We start from the raw sequence: 17,813 nt of genomic DNA on the forward strand, positions 1-17,813 counted from the left end.
ATTATATCCATGGTACTGAATTTCATTATGAAAACATCAGGTGATACAAGACATACTCACCAGGCTCTAATTGTTTTTTCAGAAGAACCAATAGATGGGTTTTTTAACTCTCAAAAGTACTTCCTATCAATTGGAAATAGAAATCTGGGTTCCTGAGCTTGCTTTGAATGTACTATGACTTTTATTCTAGTATTTGTGTTACCACAGTACAGCACTGGATGAGCTTGTGCTACACAGAAATAGGGCACAAGAGACAGTCCTGTTCCTTAAACAGGGGGAAAAAAAATCACACAGACTCATTAGAGAAGGATGTGGAATGTCACTGAATTTGGTCACTTCTGTCTAACCAGACAACCAGAGAATACTCTGCAGTCCTGGACAGTATGTAAAATCTACATGCTGACTGATGTGTTTGAAGAACTCCCCTCACTTGGTCATAATGTCTCCAGTGTGAATCTTTGGTATACAGTCGTTCATTTATAAATACATCAGAGCTGTTTGCAGTGTCCCACCTTCCATTAAGCTACTACTGCAACATGGTGAACATGCACTAGCTCTTAAGTGGTAATGCTACATTGTGTCATGCCCACATGCACCAGCTAATCTACACTACCTGTAAAATTAGTGTACAGTAACTGCAGTTTATATAGAGTATCTTCAATTACCCAAGTTCAGATGCAAGGATGTAATGTCCTGGGCCCCTCAGTTTAGGAAAGATGTTGAGTTGCTGCATCATGTCCAGAGAAGGGCAACAAAGCTGGTGAGGTGTTTGGAGTACAAATCCTGTGAGGAGAGGCTGAGGGAGCTGGGGTTGTTTAGCCTGGAGAAGCGGAAGCTCAGGGAGACCTTATTGCTCTCTACAACCACCTGAAGTAAGGTTGTAGCCAGGTTGGGGTTGCTTTCTTCTCCCAGACAACCAGAATCAGAACAGAACACAGTCTCAAGCTGAACCAGGGGAGGTTTACGCTGATGTTAGGAAGAAGTTCTTCACAAAAAGAGCGATTGGCAATTGGGCTGGGTGTGACCGTTTGAGGCTGTGCCTTTAAGAAAGGGACAGTGCTGGGACACTCTGGCTGAATATTTTGTAAACAAAGACAGGTCTAAACGAATTTCATTGGTAGATTGGTAGAATGCGGCTTCAAGTTTTAGTGCAGTTGGAATTTTTTTCTCAGTTCGTTCCTTTCCTTCTCCCTTCCAGCTTGGCTGCTTCTGGGCACCTAGCCAGAGTGACCTTGGATAAGATAAGCACTAATCCTGCATGAGGCCTACTAAAATCATTCTTCCTTAATAACTGCCTTTTTCTCTCTCTAACCCTTTTTGGGAAAAACGGGAGGTAGGGGGAGAGAGTGGGGCACAGGGCGGGAACCCTCCTCTGTCTGGAGGAGGGAATTTTTTTCCTGTTTTTTTTTCTTTGCTGTATATTTCTGTATATATATTGTAAATACTGTATATATTGTGTATATCTAACCTGCCTTTTCACATTGCTTGTAAACTATAGCATTCCTTTGCTTCTCCAACAGTGTTAGCTGTGGTTTTTTCCCTCTTTTTTGGGGAGGGAAAGCTAGGCCTTCTCTCTCAACCCACTACACTGGGCTGCCCAGGGAGGTGTTGGAGTCACCATCACTGGAGGTGTTTAAGAAGAGACTGGATGAGGCATTTGGTGCCATGGTTTAGTTGACTAGATGGTGTTGAGTGATGGGTTGGACTTGATGATCTCAAAGGTATTTTCCAACCTGGTAAATTCTATTCTATTCTAAGATGATATTGCACAAAAGTATAGCTGTGTCTGCCCAGCCTGCTTTGTAATGAAGGACCTATGAAGTATGGGGTACAGAGATGGCGATCATATGGACATGGTCTGGAATCACAGTTTGCTATGGTACATATCAGAAAAATAAGGAAATATGTTCCTGTTTTAAGGAGAAAAGAGAGTACAGCATGAAGTTACACATCATATCCTTAGTATCAAATTTTGGGTAGGAAGGTGTGGGTTATTGGGACATACTGAGCTGAAAATAGGATTTGGGATGAGATGAGAGGCAGCCATAGTTATAAGGATTTATGTATCTGTTTATTCTTCCTTGCCTATAGCTATATCTGAGTATGCTTCTGTAACAGATGAAGCATTTCCCCTGAGATATTTTGAAGCCAACCTCCCTTATCTAAGGCATACTTTGAGCTGAAAAAGTCTTGGACTTGGATCTGCACCAAACCCATGTTCTTCTGCCATGAGGTAAATGGTACTTTAAACTGTACATTAAACTGTAATAAAAATGCACTTAGCATACTGTGCATTCTGAGGGTTAAACAGGATGTCATGGTTCAAAGATGATGTGCCCTTATGCTCTGAACTAGCACATGGTTCCTGAGGTCTGTCCCTGTTACTGTCAGTTAAAGCATCCAGGACCTCTGGAAGAGGTTTGGAGCCACACTTTTCTTCCCACACTGAACTGAACTAAAAGCCCACAACTACGCCATTGAAGTATGATTCTGGATCTGGTCCCCTTGCTGAAGTTACTGAAAACAACATTAGCTTTGATGACAACAAGGCTGGGACCCACATGAGCAGTTCATATCAGAGATTCAGCGGTAGCTACATTCTTGCACACAGAGGAAAACTTACCACTTTTGAGGTAATACTGGTTGGCATGATTTTGACATAAAATGATTTGGGAATATCAAAACACCGCCATCATGTTGCACTATTTAACAACCTCTAAAGGCTACATTCAGTGTGAGATTTTAATGTCCCACTCATTCTTAGCACATACCAAGGGCAACTCTTGCTGCTGATGCATCATAATTGATCCAGAATGACACCCATGATAAAATGGTAATCAGTATGGAGGGCATGTAGGTTTGAAGAATAAAGTATCCAATATTTCTCTTCAACCTGAAGCTCAGTGAGAGTCTTGGATAGGCACCTGAGGAAAGGGAGAGGAAAACAGCATTATTTATACCGAAGAAAAGACACTTGCAGACAGTTGTGTTCAGTTTCCGTAGAAACTAAAGCATGAACATTTCATGGGGTAGTATGACATCTGCAGAACAGCAGGGAAAATGTCTTCCCTGTAGCACTTGGTTGGTGCTAAAAGAAACCTTGAAGTGAATATAGAGATACCCAAGCTAACTACATTTGTGAAGAAAAGAAGAGTAAAGTACTCTAGATTATTGAACAGATGGGGGAACACTGCTAAGTTTATAAAAGCAGATGCTTAGGTCTCCCAAGTAAAATGTTTATCCAAATACACTTTTATATATAGTACTTATATTGAGAGGATGAGTAATGTGTATAGCTTTTTATTTACATGGAAGAATTCATGACATAGCACTTCTTAATTGCACCTAAACTATGAGAAACATGCTACCTGTGATGTCAAAAATAAATTGTAATGAATCCCAGTGAGGAAAAGCCTCTAGACCAGATCCTCCAATATCAATTAGAGCTGGGCATAATTTTTCCTCCAAAAATGTTTCAAGCATAACCAGGACAATTTTATGTGTGTGCATATATATTATATATATAGGATTCATTAATTATTACAATTGAAGAAAGTAAATAATGGGGAAAAAATGAATATCCTAGCTGCCAGTGTTTAAAATAAAACATTCTATTATTTTACTTCAAATCGGTATGTTTCAAAATCAGTGTTAATCTTACTGAATAAATCTCAAACAGTTAAAAGAATTGTGAGTTCTTTCACCAAATAGCAAAGAGGATTAAATTGAGTACAGCTGTATAAGAAAAACTTAGTCATTTACACATTAGCTTCATGATTTCATTGTTTGCATTACTAGTCTTAGATATGATACTTGTAATAGCTCATCTAAAAGTTCTCATTTTAGTCAACATCCTAAAATATATTCCTGAACATACCGAGGACCCAGTTAGGTATTGGATCACATCCCACTCATTCTAATGCAAATGTGTGCAAGACATGAAAGATCACATCTAGAAAGAAATAAAAATTTTAAAATTCCCTTTAAATTGTGTTCATTCGTTTGCATATAAGCATAGGAAATTACATTTGTCCATATATATAGGAATGATGGATTTCCTGAGACAATGCAAAAGAAGGAATAGAAAAACTGCAGATTACTCTTCATCACATTCCTGATAGTTTGGCATACTTTGAGCCATGTAACAGAAAAAATGCTGCACTGTTTCCAGGCAGCAGAAGCATGCAGCGAGCATCAAACTTTACACAACTATCCTTAACTATTTTATCAAACAATCTCAGAAGAACTATCACTGAGAAAAAGAAGTATATGGTAGGCACACTTGGTGACTGTGATTACTTCAATCAGTAGTATTTCATTCCAAGAGGAAATGCTTTATAGTTTCATCAGCAGATGAATACTGGTGCAGTCAGAATTTATTTCATCATGAAAGACAGTCCAAGGTTTTCTGCTGTCTGAAGTCAACATAATTTTCAGTAAAGAATAATTTCAGACTTTAGCTTGCTTAACATCTTCATTTTCCAATGAACAATGTTTTATTTTATAATATGAATTCTCTCTTTGAAATCATGCCTTGGTTTTTTTGTTAATAAAGCTTAACTTTTCCACTGAGCTTCTTAGGAAACTGTTTCCATGGTCTTGTGTCTGCAGACTTTGTAAATAAAACAGAAACATACCCTGATATTATGAAATACATTTTTAATGTAGCAGACCTGATCACCTTTCTGCAGTAAGAGTGGTGTGTCAGACAGAGAACTTTATGAAGCTCAGATGAGGAAATTAATTTCATGCATGTGCTGGGTTACACCCATCCTGGGGGAAGGGCTGTGAGAGCTCTGCTTTCCCGGGGGACAAACGAAACCTGATCCAGGTGAACAGAGAGGGGCTTGGTTTCCCCTTCCCAGGAGGAGGGGTCCCCCTGGTCAGAGGTGGTCTATTCCACTCTCCCTTCCTATTCAGCAAGCCTATAACAAGAAAGATGCTGCGGCCATTTGCCCTCTTTGCTCCTGCCTCGCCTCTTCGAAAGGACCCACAGCCGCTGCTAGCCTCCTGGTTCTGCCACATGGTCGGGCCTGATCGTCTCCCTGCGACATCCGTGCTTCCCTAAAGGATTGAAATCCACATACATCAAGGGAGATATAAAGTCATCCAAATTAGGTTTTGTATATTTTTCAATTCATCTTTATTCCTTACCCTTGTAAACTCTTCCTGTTACTTTTATATATACACACATATATATATATATATATATATATATATATAAAATTACTTCTCCTACTTCCAAACTGACTCCAAATTATTTTTTGGTAGATTTACTTTCTTCCCTTTTTTCCTACTCCCTTTTTTTTTTCTTTCCCTTTTCTTTCCCCTTTTCTTCCTTATGGGGAATAAAGGAAGGGGAAGAGGGCAGGAATTCTTGGTTTTCTACCATCTGAGCTCTTAAATTCCAGTTAAGGCTCAAACCACTACAACGCAATACACCACCCACACAAAGAATTCTGTATAAATCTCTTCCTTTCCTAAAGACCTGTCCAGGTCTGGGTATCTGTAGAATATCATTAATAGAGATGATGACTGGAAAATCTCCCCTAAAATACTTAGATAAATAGTCTGAATCAGTGAATCAAAGTCTTTTCTTAGGCTGCTCCAGTGCCAAGGACCTTGGATGCACTGGGGAGCCTCAGAGAAAAGAAGAGCACACTTTGCTGTTGATGAAGTGTCATGCATGTCAGTAATGAAATCCTGAAATGAGAAAGTATGTAACAGAGCAAACTTGAGACATTTATCTTCAATGCTTCACTCATGACCATCAGCTATTACATCCTCATCATCCCTGTCTAATGAGATTGCTCAATTACTCAAACTAGAGGAACCTGGTCTTAAAGGTGGACTCTCCGGACAGATTTTCTCAAGGCCACAGACATAAAGTTGTTTCAAGCACCAGTTTCTGTGCCCTGAAGCTCAAAGACAGAAACCTAAGAACCATACCTAGGCCTAGAGCTGTCAGTGCTGTCTGTCTTCCTGCTCTCGAGTTTGTGCTGGACTGGAACAGACAGATTCAGTTGTGAATCTGAAGATGCTCTGCTGCTTTTGAGGTGCCCTATGACATCTCAGACACCAGTATACAGCTGGTGAATATGACAGCTCTCTGATCAGCAGCTGGAGACTATGCACTATGACATCTTAAATAGCAGTTGCTACTCACTTGAGCTGCACACACATGGGCTAGGTGTCTTAAATTCTGATTTCATTTACAAGAGAATCTGTTCTACCACTCAATCTAATAAATGAAATGTAGAGAATTATGCATCTCCTGCTAAAATAGACTCCTATTGGTGGACTGAATTTTGTCTCCAAACTTCACTGAGTTCCCATCACCTAGGACAGCTGGTTCAGATGTATACACTGAAATTATATTCACCTTAAATCAGAGCAAGACAAATCCCAACCGTGCAAGGCTCAGGGTATTTTATGAAGATCTGTGGCTCGTGGGCAATAAATCAAGTCTTGCTGGCATTACAACTACTTACTGGAGGTGACACATTGCTCGGGGCCATAAAGGTAAACAGAATGTCATCTGGTTTTGTGGTGAGTTTTCCAAGCTGAAATTTTATTTGGAGGGCTGGATCTCATGAAATTTCAGAATAATTTGGTCTTTGTATAATTCAGGTTGAAACTGAGATATGAGCTGGCAGCCTTGTTTTGTTGTACTATACAGCCAAACTTCTCCTTTAGGTAGCGCTCTCTGAGACTAAAAGCTTGTATTACTTTCACCTGTATAGCTTTTATGCCTTTATAAATGACCTATGTGCCCTGCTTCTAGCCTCTGCTGTAAAATCTCATCTCCAGCAAAGACCTCAGGAGTCTGTGGACAAAGTAATTAAAAGAAGGAACATTCCTTATTTCCCATACATATTTCCTCCCATTTGTCTGAGCCTAAAGCTCAGTGGAAAGGATAGGTGCTAATATGTGTGAAATAAACATTGTAAGCCCAGATCTTTATTTAGTAAAGAAGGAGTCATCTTGTGTAATTTACGTAATAAAAATGGACTGTACTGTTACTTGCCTGATTATGCTTGGATAATGGTTTTTCAGTTAAGGCTCAGTACATCTGGAAATTAACTACCAGGAAATTCTAGTTAACATTTCATCAAAATTTGCGGGTTGTTTTTTGTTTTGTTGTTTGTTTTTTTTCCCTAAAGAACAGTCTTGCTGTTCAGGGACCAGATTTGTTACCTTTCCTGCTATCTCATGTAACATGTTGATGCCTATGGGCTAATTTAAACAGTAGAGGAATAACAGAATTTTGACTTAAGTATTTAAATCTAACAACAGTATTGAGAATGCCAGCATGAAAATAAATCCTCAATCAATAACTAAGCCCAAAATATTCCTCTTTCATATATTTGGGCACTTGGTAAAAAGTAATTACTTGTTTCTGTTTCAATTTCATTTAAATCTAGCAAGCTGAAATATCTGGCTCCAAGGCTAAATTAGTCTCTTGCTGTTTTATCCAAGTATGAACCAAGATAACAGAGCTGGTCAGTTACAGAATTCTTATTTTAGTATGTTCTTCTGGGAAGGTTCTTTGGCTAATTGGAAATGTACTTTACAGATTGAGCTTTCAGAATACAGCAAGTAATTAATTTTCAGATCTTTAAAGGCTATCCTCCTCTTATCAACAGGCTGCTAGTTGGGCTTTGACTGCTATGCATCTTAAAATAAACCTTTTAGGCAGTGTTTTACACATCCCCATTCCTGTTCAGCTTCTTAGTATTTCTGCCTAACAAGTATTAAGGAGGGGACTTAGCTCACATGTCTAGGCACTAAATTTCAGATATCTGCATGCAGATATTCATACATTGATAGTGCATTAAGAAGGAGGAACCAGGGAACTACAGGCCAGTCAGTCTCACCTCTGTGCCTGGAAAGATCATGGAGCAGATCCTCCTGGAGTCACTACTCGCTCAAAAGAATAGTGAAGAGGTGATTGGGAACAGTCAGCATGGCTTTGCCAAGGGCAAATCCTGCCTGACCAACCTGGTGGCCTTCTATGAGCAGGTGACAAAATTAATAGATGAGGGGCGAGCAACTGATGTCGTTTACCTGGACCTGAGCAAAGCCTTCGACACTGTCCCACACCACATCCTGGTCTCCAAACTGGTGACACATGGGTTTGATGGGTGGACCACTAGATGGATAAGGAACTGGCTTGATGGTCGCACCCAAAGAGTGGCTGTCAATGGCTCCATGTCCCAGTGGAGGCCAGTGACAAGTGGAGTCCCTCAGGGATCAGTCCTGGGACCTGTCTTATTCAACATCTTTGTGGGGGACATGGACAGTGGCATTGAGTGCACCCTCAGCAAGTTTGCTGATGACACCAAGCTGTGTGGTGCAGCAGACATGCTGGAGGGAAGGGAGGCCATCCAGAGGGACCTTGACAGGCTGGAGAGGTGGGCACAGGCCAACCTCATGAAGTTCAATAAGAGCAAGTGCAGGGTCCTGCATCTGGGTCGAGGCAATCCCAGGCACAAATACAGGCTGGGCAGTGACTGGCTGGAGGGTAGCCCTGAGGAGAGAGACTTGGGGGTGCTGGTGGACAAAAAGCTCAACATGAGCTCTCAGTGTGCACTTGCAGCCCGCAAAGCCAATCAGATCCTGGGCTGCATCAGGAGAAGTGTGGCTAGCAGGTCGAGGGAGGTGATCCTCCCCCTCTACTCAGCCCTGGTGAGACCCCACCTGGAGTACTGTGTCCAGTTCTGGAGCCCCTATTACAAGAGGGATGTGGAGGTGCTGGAACGTGTCCAGAGAAGGGCCACGAGGATGATCAGAGGGCTGGAGCACCTCTCCTATGAGGACAGACTGAAGGAGTTGGGGCTGTACAGTCTGCAGAAGAGAAGGCTCCGAGGAGACCTAATTGTTGCCTTCCAGTATCTGAAGGGGGCCTACAGGAAGGCTGGGGAAGGACTTCTCAGGATATCAGGTAGTGATAGGACTAGGGGGAATGGAATGAAGCTGGAGGTGGGGAGATTCAGGCTGGATGTGAGGAGGAGGTTCTTCACCATGAGAGTGGTGAAACCCTGGAATGGGTTGTCCAGGGAGGTGGTCGAGGCCCCTTCCCTGGGGGTGTTTAAGAGCAGGCTGGATGGGGCTCTGTCCAGCCTGATCTAGTGTGGGGTGTCCCTGCCCATGGCAGGGGGGTTGGAACTAGATGATCCTTGTGGTCCCTTCCAACCCTGAATGAAACTATGAAACTATGAAACTATGAAACTATAAGCTCTTAGTGTAGACTGTGGAGGACTAGACTTGCAGCTTGCTGCAAGAGAGGAATATAGTTGTCTGTACAGAGAAGACTAATGCCATTTGAGATGTATCAGGTTATTGAAGCATAGAAGTAGTACTACCTGGTTAAATAAGTAATACTGAAGCACTAGATTGTCACATAGGACACAATACCAAGATTCCAGAACAGCAGTCTAACTGCTAAGCAGGATGCTCTACACCACCTGAAGAGGCACTTAGATACCTATGTTTGGGCAATTGAATAGTATCCTAAGATAGATTAATTAGACAGAATCAAAGTGTACAAGAGTGGAATAGCTCTGTTGACACTATTGATTTTGTATCATTTGACTACGGGCTTAATTCAGTTACTGACACATGGGCATCCAGTGTCACTGTAGATGTCCAACAGTAGACTTCAGCCAGTGTTAGAAGGATAGTCAAACTATATTTTACTTCTTCATAGCAATCTAAATAACTATTTTATCTTCCTTCTGTTATGAATAAAGAATGCAGGCTATTGCCATGTCTTTGCAGATACCTTCTAGACACTTGAGGACTTTATTTATTTCCCATGAAGTGTACCCTTTTTCTTTCTTTTTTTATTTCTTTTTTAACCTACATGACCACACCTCTTTCTTCAGTTATCTCATGAATTTCACTTTCTAGACTTCCACTTATACCTATGAAATTTCCCCAGACCTCCTTCTATTGCTCCACAACTGTCCAAAAAGTGTTACCCACAATCACAAGTACTCAGCCCAGGCCTTAGCAATGCAAATCAGATTCCTTATAGGATGTGTTTTGTCTGGGCTTTTTGGTTGTTTTTTTTTGTGGGGGGTTTTGTTGGTTGGGGTTTTTTTTTATTTGTTTGTTTCTTTTTTTTTTCTCAAAAAGGGGTTACTGGCTCATATTCAGTCTGAGATCAATAGCAGCTTCTAGATTTTCAAATACAGGATCCCGGCCTAACCTGGTATTTCCCATCCTGAACTTGTATAGGAATAGCCAGCTGTATAGATGTTGTATTTTACACTTATTCATACTCACTTTTATTCTTTTTTTTCATGTCCATTTTGCAAAATTGCCAAGAAAAATTTTAACTCCAGTGCTATGTTCCCAAATACATGCAGTCCCGTACAGTTTTCTGTCATTATCTGAGGTTTTTTTCCCCATGCTTACTGTTGCCGCTCAGTAGTAACTATGGGAACCGATTTTTCCATTTGCATAACTTACACAAGATTATACTGCACTGCTCCTCATGGAGGATAGGAGAAATAATTACTGCAAAAGCTGTTTATGTCATGACTCTGAAGTCTTCTTTTAGCTTTATACAATCAAAGCACACTAGTACTCACATATCTGAAATCTTCACTGAGATATTGCACTCAAAGAACTAATATCTTCCCATGAGGTTACAATGACCTCAAAGCCAAAAGGAAAAAAAAAAGAACCCTGATAAGAAGCCTGTTTTTTTTTTCTCCACAAAAATGTAGAAATTGGCCCTGATTAGTAGAACCATAAGTAAGTAGGGTCTTGAGAAGAAACTTGTAGAGTGTCTACCAACTTCATCCATCACATCCATTAGCATGCACTGGATTCAGAATGAAATATTTGGATTTAAGAAATAAATCTGCTGTTTCACCTGAATGGAAATACTTGTCACAAAATGTCATAATTCAACATTTTCATAATGTCTTGTACCAAAACAATAGTAAACTCAGTATTGCATCTGCATCAGAGACAAAAATTATATTCTTCAGAAAATGTTAGATGTAATATGGTGTAATCTGCTCTCTGTGACTGTCTCATTGCTAACATCAAGCTGTCTTAAACACTGAAGCAAGAGACTACTTCAAGTTTGTGTTGTGGGGTTTTTTTTGAAAGAATTGTTATGATTCTGAACATTTGGTCAGTCATATAAATGTCTGCTCTTAGGTTTCACTCTCTCTCACACTTGTCTCACAGGTCTTTGGATTTCTGTTTTTCCTAAACTTAAATTTGTCTTACCTCTACATTACTAAATCATGCCTTTAAGGAAGTATTTCATAATCTGGTTTTGGATTGCCATAAAAACTTCCCAAATAAATTCTCTATTTGCTCATTGGAGTCCAAAAAAGTCATGAACAAAAACATACACAGTCCCCTCCAGGTCCAACATGGAGTGCAGGTTCTTCTTGCCCTTCTTTTTAGTGTTAATATATTTGTAAAAATGCTTTTTATTGTCTTTGACAGAGGTGGCCAGCTTCAGTTCCAGCTCAGCCTTTGCCTCCCTAACTTTTTTCCTACATAATCTAACAGCTTCCGTAAACATATCTCGAGAAGCCTTCCCCTCCTTCCAAAGGTGATACAGCCTCTTTTTCCCCTTACATCATGAAGGAGCTGCTTGCTCATCCAGGCCGGTCGCCTTCCTCGCCGGCTCATCTTTCGGCACATGGGAACTGCCAGTTCCTGTGCCTTCCAGAGCTCCTGTTTGAAGTAGGTCCAACCATCCTGGACCCCTTTCTTTTGAGGGTTGATACCCAAGGAACTTTACAAATAAGTTTCTGAAACAGGCTGAAGTTTGCCCTTCGGAAGTCCAAGGTGAAGGTTCTGTTGGTAGTCCTCCCTATCTCCCTGCATATTGAAAACTTTACTATCTTGTGGTCACTACACCCTAGGCAGCCTCCCATGATCACATCTCCCACCAGCCCTTCTCTATTGGAGAACTGCAGGTCAAGCAGAGCCTGTCCCCTCGTAGGCTCGCTTAACAGCTGCATCAGGAAGCAGTCCTCCATTCGCTCCAGGAATCTTCTGGACTGCCTCCTCTCTGCTGAATTATGTTCCCAGCAGATATCTGGCAGGTTGAAGTCACCCACAAGGACAAGATCTGATGATCTTGAGACAGCCTCCAGTTGTTTGTAGAATAATTCGTCACCCTCCTCATCCTGGTTGGGTGGTCTATAACAGACTCCAACCAGGATGTTAGATTTGTTAGGCTGCCCTCTGATTTTAACCCACAGGCTCTCAATTCCCTCATCTTCCACCTCAAGTTCTGTGGCAGAGAGTGACTCCCTAATATACAGAGCCACCCTTCCACCTCTTCTCCCTCACCTGTCTCTCCTAAAGAGCCTGTAACTCCCTAGCGTAGCACTTCAATCATGCGTGTTATCCCACCATGTTTCTGAGATGGTGACTACATCATAGTCACCCTGATGGACCAGGACTTCCAGCTTCTCTTGCTTATTGCCCATGCTGCGTGCATTGGTGTACATGCACTTCAGCTGGGCTCCCGACTTCTCAATTGACCCTAATTTGTAGCCTACTCTTTCCTCTGCAGAGGGACTGATTTCCTCACCCACCCCCTTCAGACCTAATTGAATGCCCTCCTAATGAGCCCTGCCAACTCTAGTGCTAGGACTCTCTTACCCTTTCTAGATAAATGCACCCCATCAGAACCTAGCAGGTTGGCGGCAGTAAAAGTTGTCCCATGATCAAAGAAACCAAAATCCTGCTGCTGGCACCATCCCCTGAGCCAATTGTTGATGGTATGGGTTCTCCCATTCCTCTCAGTGTACACCCCTGCCACTGAGGGAACTGAGCAGAGCACCACTTGAGCTCCTGCCCCATCAATCAATTGTCCAAGGGCCTTGAATTCTTTTTAATTGCCCTGGTGCCCTGCTTGTCAATTTCGTCACTCCCAGCTTGTATTAGCAGCAGAGGGTAATAGTCAGAGGGCTGGATTAACTTTGGGAGTCCCCTTGTGATGTCCCTAACCCGTGCCCTGGGTAGGGAGCAGACCTCCCTGTGGGATGGGTCGGGACAACATATGGGTCCCTCAGTACATCCCAGGAGAGAGTCCCCAACAACTATAACCCTTCTCCTTTTCTTTGTGCAGCTGGTCGTTATAATTGGTGGGGACCGCTTGGCCTCACGCTCCACTCCAGATGGCTGCTCCTCAGCCCTGTCATCCCCACTGCCCTCGGCCTGCAGGGCCTCATACTTATTATGCAAAGGCAGCGGAAGAGGAGGAGAGGGCCGGGATGGATTTCTCTTGCCACCCCTGGCAGGGACATGTATCCATCCCTCCCCGTTTCTGGGAACCCTTCCTTCAGCTGGGGAGATCTGCAGAGCCTTCTCCCACAAATCTAACTCCCTTTCGCTTTCCCTTATAGACCTCAGCCTAGATACCTCCTCCTTCAGCTCGGCCGCTTCATCCTTCAGCTCTGCCACCAGACTGAGGAGAAAGTTCACCTGGTCACACCTGACACAGGTGTTCTCTCCTTCCCCCTCTATTCCAAGTGCCAGGCTCAAGCACTCAAGCACTCTCTGCAACTGGGAGCCTGGACTCCAGCATGCTGATGCAGCAACTCGGTCTGGGTAGATGCTGTTTTTCTACCCTTTGACCGAGTGACAACCATAGTTCAAAGTTTGGTTGTGGTGGTTGGTTTTTTTTGTTGTTTTTTTTTTTTTATGCAGTCAGCTGAAAGGCTAGCTCCCGAATCAAAATGGTGCCATGCTTTGTCACCCAAAGACACCAGTAACTTCAATTAAATCTTCAAGGAAACAAGGTATAAACCCAGGGTTATAATTTTAGTATCTCAAAAACAATGACAAAAGTACTGTCTATGTATGGGTTTGTTTATACCTGTCAGCGCAAATCAAGATATAAAAGATACTACATTCATTATACAACAGCACAAACATTCACTGGAATGTTGCAGAGAGGTGTTCACAAAAAACATGGCCTTTTGATCTAATACACCCAAACATACTAATTTATTGCCAATAACCCCATAGACTCCATTGAAACTCATGATTCAGAGGTGAATGACATCAAGAGGAAGGGCAAGGACAACCTCCACTCCTTGTTTGACATGGAGGGTAACATTGTTTCACAGGATGAGGAAAAGGCAGAGGTACTTAACACCTTCTTTGCCCCAATTTTTACTAGCAGGACAGAACGTCTTCCAGACAGCTGGGCTGCAGAGCTGGCAGAAGGAGCCAGGGAGCTGCACAGTTTCCCTATGTTCCAGGAGCAATTAGTTGGAGCTCTCCTCAGCTGCTTGGATCCCCACAAGTCCATGGGACCAGATGGGATCCATCCTGGGGTACTGAGAGAGCTAGCAGAGGAGCTGGCCAAGCTGCTCTCCATCATTTTTCAGCAGTTCTGGCTCACTGGAGCGCTCCCAGAAGACTGGAAGCTGGCCAATGTGGTGTCCATCCACAAGAAGGGCCGGTTGGATGAACCAGGGAATTATAGGCCTGTCAGCCTGACCTCAGTGCCAGGCAAGATTATGGAACAGGTCAGCTTGAGTGCAATCACACAGCACTTACAGGATGGCCAAGGGATCAGGCCCAGCCAGCATGGATTTAGGAAGGGCAGGTCCTGCCTGACCAACCTGATCTCCTTCTATGATCAGGTGACCCTCTGGGTGGACGTGGGGAGGCCTGTGGATGTAGTCTACCTGGACCTCAGCAAAGCATTTGACACCGTCACCCATAGAAAACTCCTGGCCAAGCTGTTAGCCCATGGCTTGGACAGGAGCACACCGCATTGGGTTAGGAAGTGGCTGGAGGGCCGAGCCCAGAGAGTGGTGGTGAATGGTGCCACATCCAGCTGGAGGCCAGTCCCTAGTAGTGTGCCTGAGGGATCAGTGCTAGGCCCCATGTGCTCTTTAACATCTTTATTGATGATCTGGATGAGGGCATTCAGTCCATCATCAGTAAATTTGCTGATGACACCAAGCTGGGGGCAGGAGTTGATCTGCTGGAGGGTAGAGAGGCTCTGCAGAGGGACCTCGACAGGCTGGAGAGATGGGCAGAACCTAACAGCATGAGATTTAATACATCCAAGTGCCAGGTTCTGCACATTGGCCACAACAACCCCATGCAGTGCTACAGGCTGGGGTCGGAGTGGCTGGAGAGTGGCCAGGCAGAGAGGGACCTGGGGATACTGGTCGATCGTAGGCTGAACATGAGCCAGCAGTGTGCCCAGGAAGCCGAGAGGGCCAGTGGCATCCTGGTGTGCATCAAGAACAGTGTGGCCAGCAGGAGCAGGGAGGTCATTCTGCCCCTGTACACTGCACTGGTTAGGCCACACCTCGAGAACTGTGTCCAGTTCTGGGCCCCTCAGTTTAGGAAGGATGTTGACTTGCTGGAATGAGTCCAGAGAAGGGCAACCAAGTTGGTGAGGGGTTTGGAACACAAGCCCTATGAGGAGAGACTGAGGAGGAGACTAAGGGGTGACCTTATTGCTCTCTACAACTACCTGAAGGGAGGTTGTAGACAGGCGGATGTTGGTGTCTTCTCCCAGGCAGCCAGTACCAGAACAAGAGGACACAGTCTCAGGCTGCGCCAGGGGAGGTTTAGGTTGGATGTTAGGAAGAAGTTCTATACAGAGAGAGTGATTGCCCATTGGAATGGGCTGCCCGGGGAGGTGGTGGAGTCACCATCATTGGAGGTGTTCAGGAGGAGACTTGATGGGGTGCTTGGTGCCATGGTTTAGTTGTTTGGGTGGGTTGGATTGGTTGATGGGTTGGACGCGATGATCTTGAAGGTCTCTTCCAACCTGATTTTTTCTATTCTATTCTATTCTATTCTATTCTATTCTATTCTATTCTATTCTATTCTATTCTATTCTATTCTACTCTACTCTACTCTATTCTATTCTATTCTAATTATTTAGATCATAGATATTTAGGTGTCAAATATCACACATATATGCACACAGGAAAAAATAAAAATAAACAAGAAATTATACTCCATGGGTTCCTGCTTCCAGGCTTTATCAAGTAAGTAATTTCTGTAGCCAAACACACAACACAGACTATATGTAATTATGACTAACAATTATTAATTATGATTAATAACCCAGTTAATTGTCACACACAAGGAAATTAAACACTAATTGGGGAATATAACAATACTTGCCTGTGGCAAAGACAACATTCTTTGACACTAGTCTATATTCCACAATGGAGAACTGAGGAAGCTCAATCCTTTCCACACCAGTGACTGCATTATCTCCTCCTCTCCAGTAGAACTCGATGTCATCAGTTGTGTAGCCATCTGCAGGTAAAGCAGGAGAGTAAGTCAAAAATAACAGCAGGTTGAAATGTGGCTTCTAACACAGTCTGCATGTGGTTTGTCATTTGACACAATGAAAGGTATCAGCAGCTGGAGTGGTGTATGGTATGCTGTTCTGTATGCCTCTGGGAAGGTCTCCTAAAGCACTGTCTGCCTGGGAATTTGAGGCAAAATACTCCATTTTATTTAATTTACTTTTTTTCTTCCTAATCACTCTCATAATATTTACATAGGGGTTAATAGGGCCCCAACAACACAGAAAATGCTACATTATGATCTGCCAAACTGTAGATTAGCATGATTTGAAACATCATGTACATTTAGCACAAGTGTGTATTTATGCTGATAATCACCAGAAAGAAGAGGATTTTTCCACAAGTAGAGAAAAACGTAACTGGGGCAGATCTTTTCCCCTGACACTAAAGAGTGTGAGTATCACCTCTTGCATTAGCTTCTGTAGCAGAAAATATAGTAGTATTTTCCATAGATGGCCCACAATTTCCAGCCACTAGTAGAAACAGAGCAGGAAATCCTGAAGTGCAAATACCTGAAGGATGGCCAAGGGATCAGGTCCAGCCAACATGGATTTAGGAAGGGCAGGTCCTGCATCTCCAACCTGATCTCCTTGTATGATCACGTGACCCACCTGGTGGACGTGGGGCAGGCTGTTGATGTAGTCTACCTGGACTTCAGCAAGGCCTTTGACAGCATCCTCCACAGCAAACTGCTGGCTAAGCTGTCAGCTCTTGGCTTGGACAGCAACGCTATGTGTTGGGTTAGGAACTGGCTGGAAGGCCGAGCCCAGAGAGTGGTGGTGAATGGTGCCACATCCAGCTGGAGGCCAGTCCCTAGTGGTGTGCCCCAAGGATCAGTGCTGGGCCCCATCCTCTTTAACATCTTCACTGATGATCTGGATGAGGGGATTGAATCAGTCATCAGCAAATTTGCAGATGACACCAACTTGGGAGCACATGTTGATCTGTTAGAGAGTGGAAGAGCTCTGCAGAGGGACCTCAACTGACTGGACAAATGGGAAGAGTCCAACAGGATGGCATTCAACAAATCCAAGTACCAGGTGCTACACTTTGGCCACAACAACCCCATGCAGAGCTACAGGCTGGGGTCAGAGTGGCTGGAGAGCTGCCAAATGAAGAGGGACCTGGGGGTGCTGATTGATAGCCACCTAAACATGAGCCAGCAGTGTGCCCAGGTAGCCAAGAAGGCCAATGGCATCCTGGCCTGTATCAAGAATAGTGTGGCCAGCAGGAGCAGGGAAGTCATTGTGCCCCTGTACTCTGCATTGGTTAGGCCACACCTTGAGTCCTGTGTCCAGTTCTGGACCCCTCAGTTTAAGAAGGACATCAAGACACTTGAACGTGTCCAGAGAATGGCAACAAGGTTGGTGAGAGGCCTTGAGTACAAGCCCTATGAGGAGCGGCTGAGGGAGCTGGGATTGTTTAGTCTAGAGAGGAGGAGGCTCAGGGGAGATCTTATTGCTCTCTACA

General features: G+C 43.4%; 1 protein-coding gene across 3 annotated transcripts in view; it reads right to left on the minus strand.

Moving 5' to 3' along the window:
* The window catches only part of GABRB3 (gamma-aminobutyric acid type A receptor subunit beta3), a 251,832-nt gene that overhangs the window by 23,808 nt on the left and 210,211 nt on the right, over positions 1-17,813 (minus strand). For all 3 annotated transcript variants that reach the window (XM_068140542.1, XM_068140564.1, XM_068140553.1), the window contains 2 exons: positions 16,153-16,290; positions 2,772-2,924 (listed from right to left, as the gene is read on the minus strand). In XM_068140542.1, coding sequence (XP_067996643.1) covers positions 2,772-2,924; positions 16,153-16,290 — 291 coding nt within the window. The remainder of the gene's footprint in view (positions 1-2,771; positions 2,925-16,152; positions 16,291-17,813) is intronic.

Source organism: Melanerpes formicivorus, unplaced genomic scaffold (genome assembly GCF_026170545.1).
Source record: "Melanerpes formicivorus ecotype bairdi unplaced genomic scaffold, bMelFor1.0.p_v2 SCAF_1, whole genome shotgun sequence".
Lineage (NCBI taxonomy): Eukaryota > Metazoa > Chordata > Aves > Piciformes > Picidae > Melanerpes > Melanerpes formicivorus.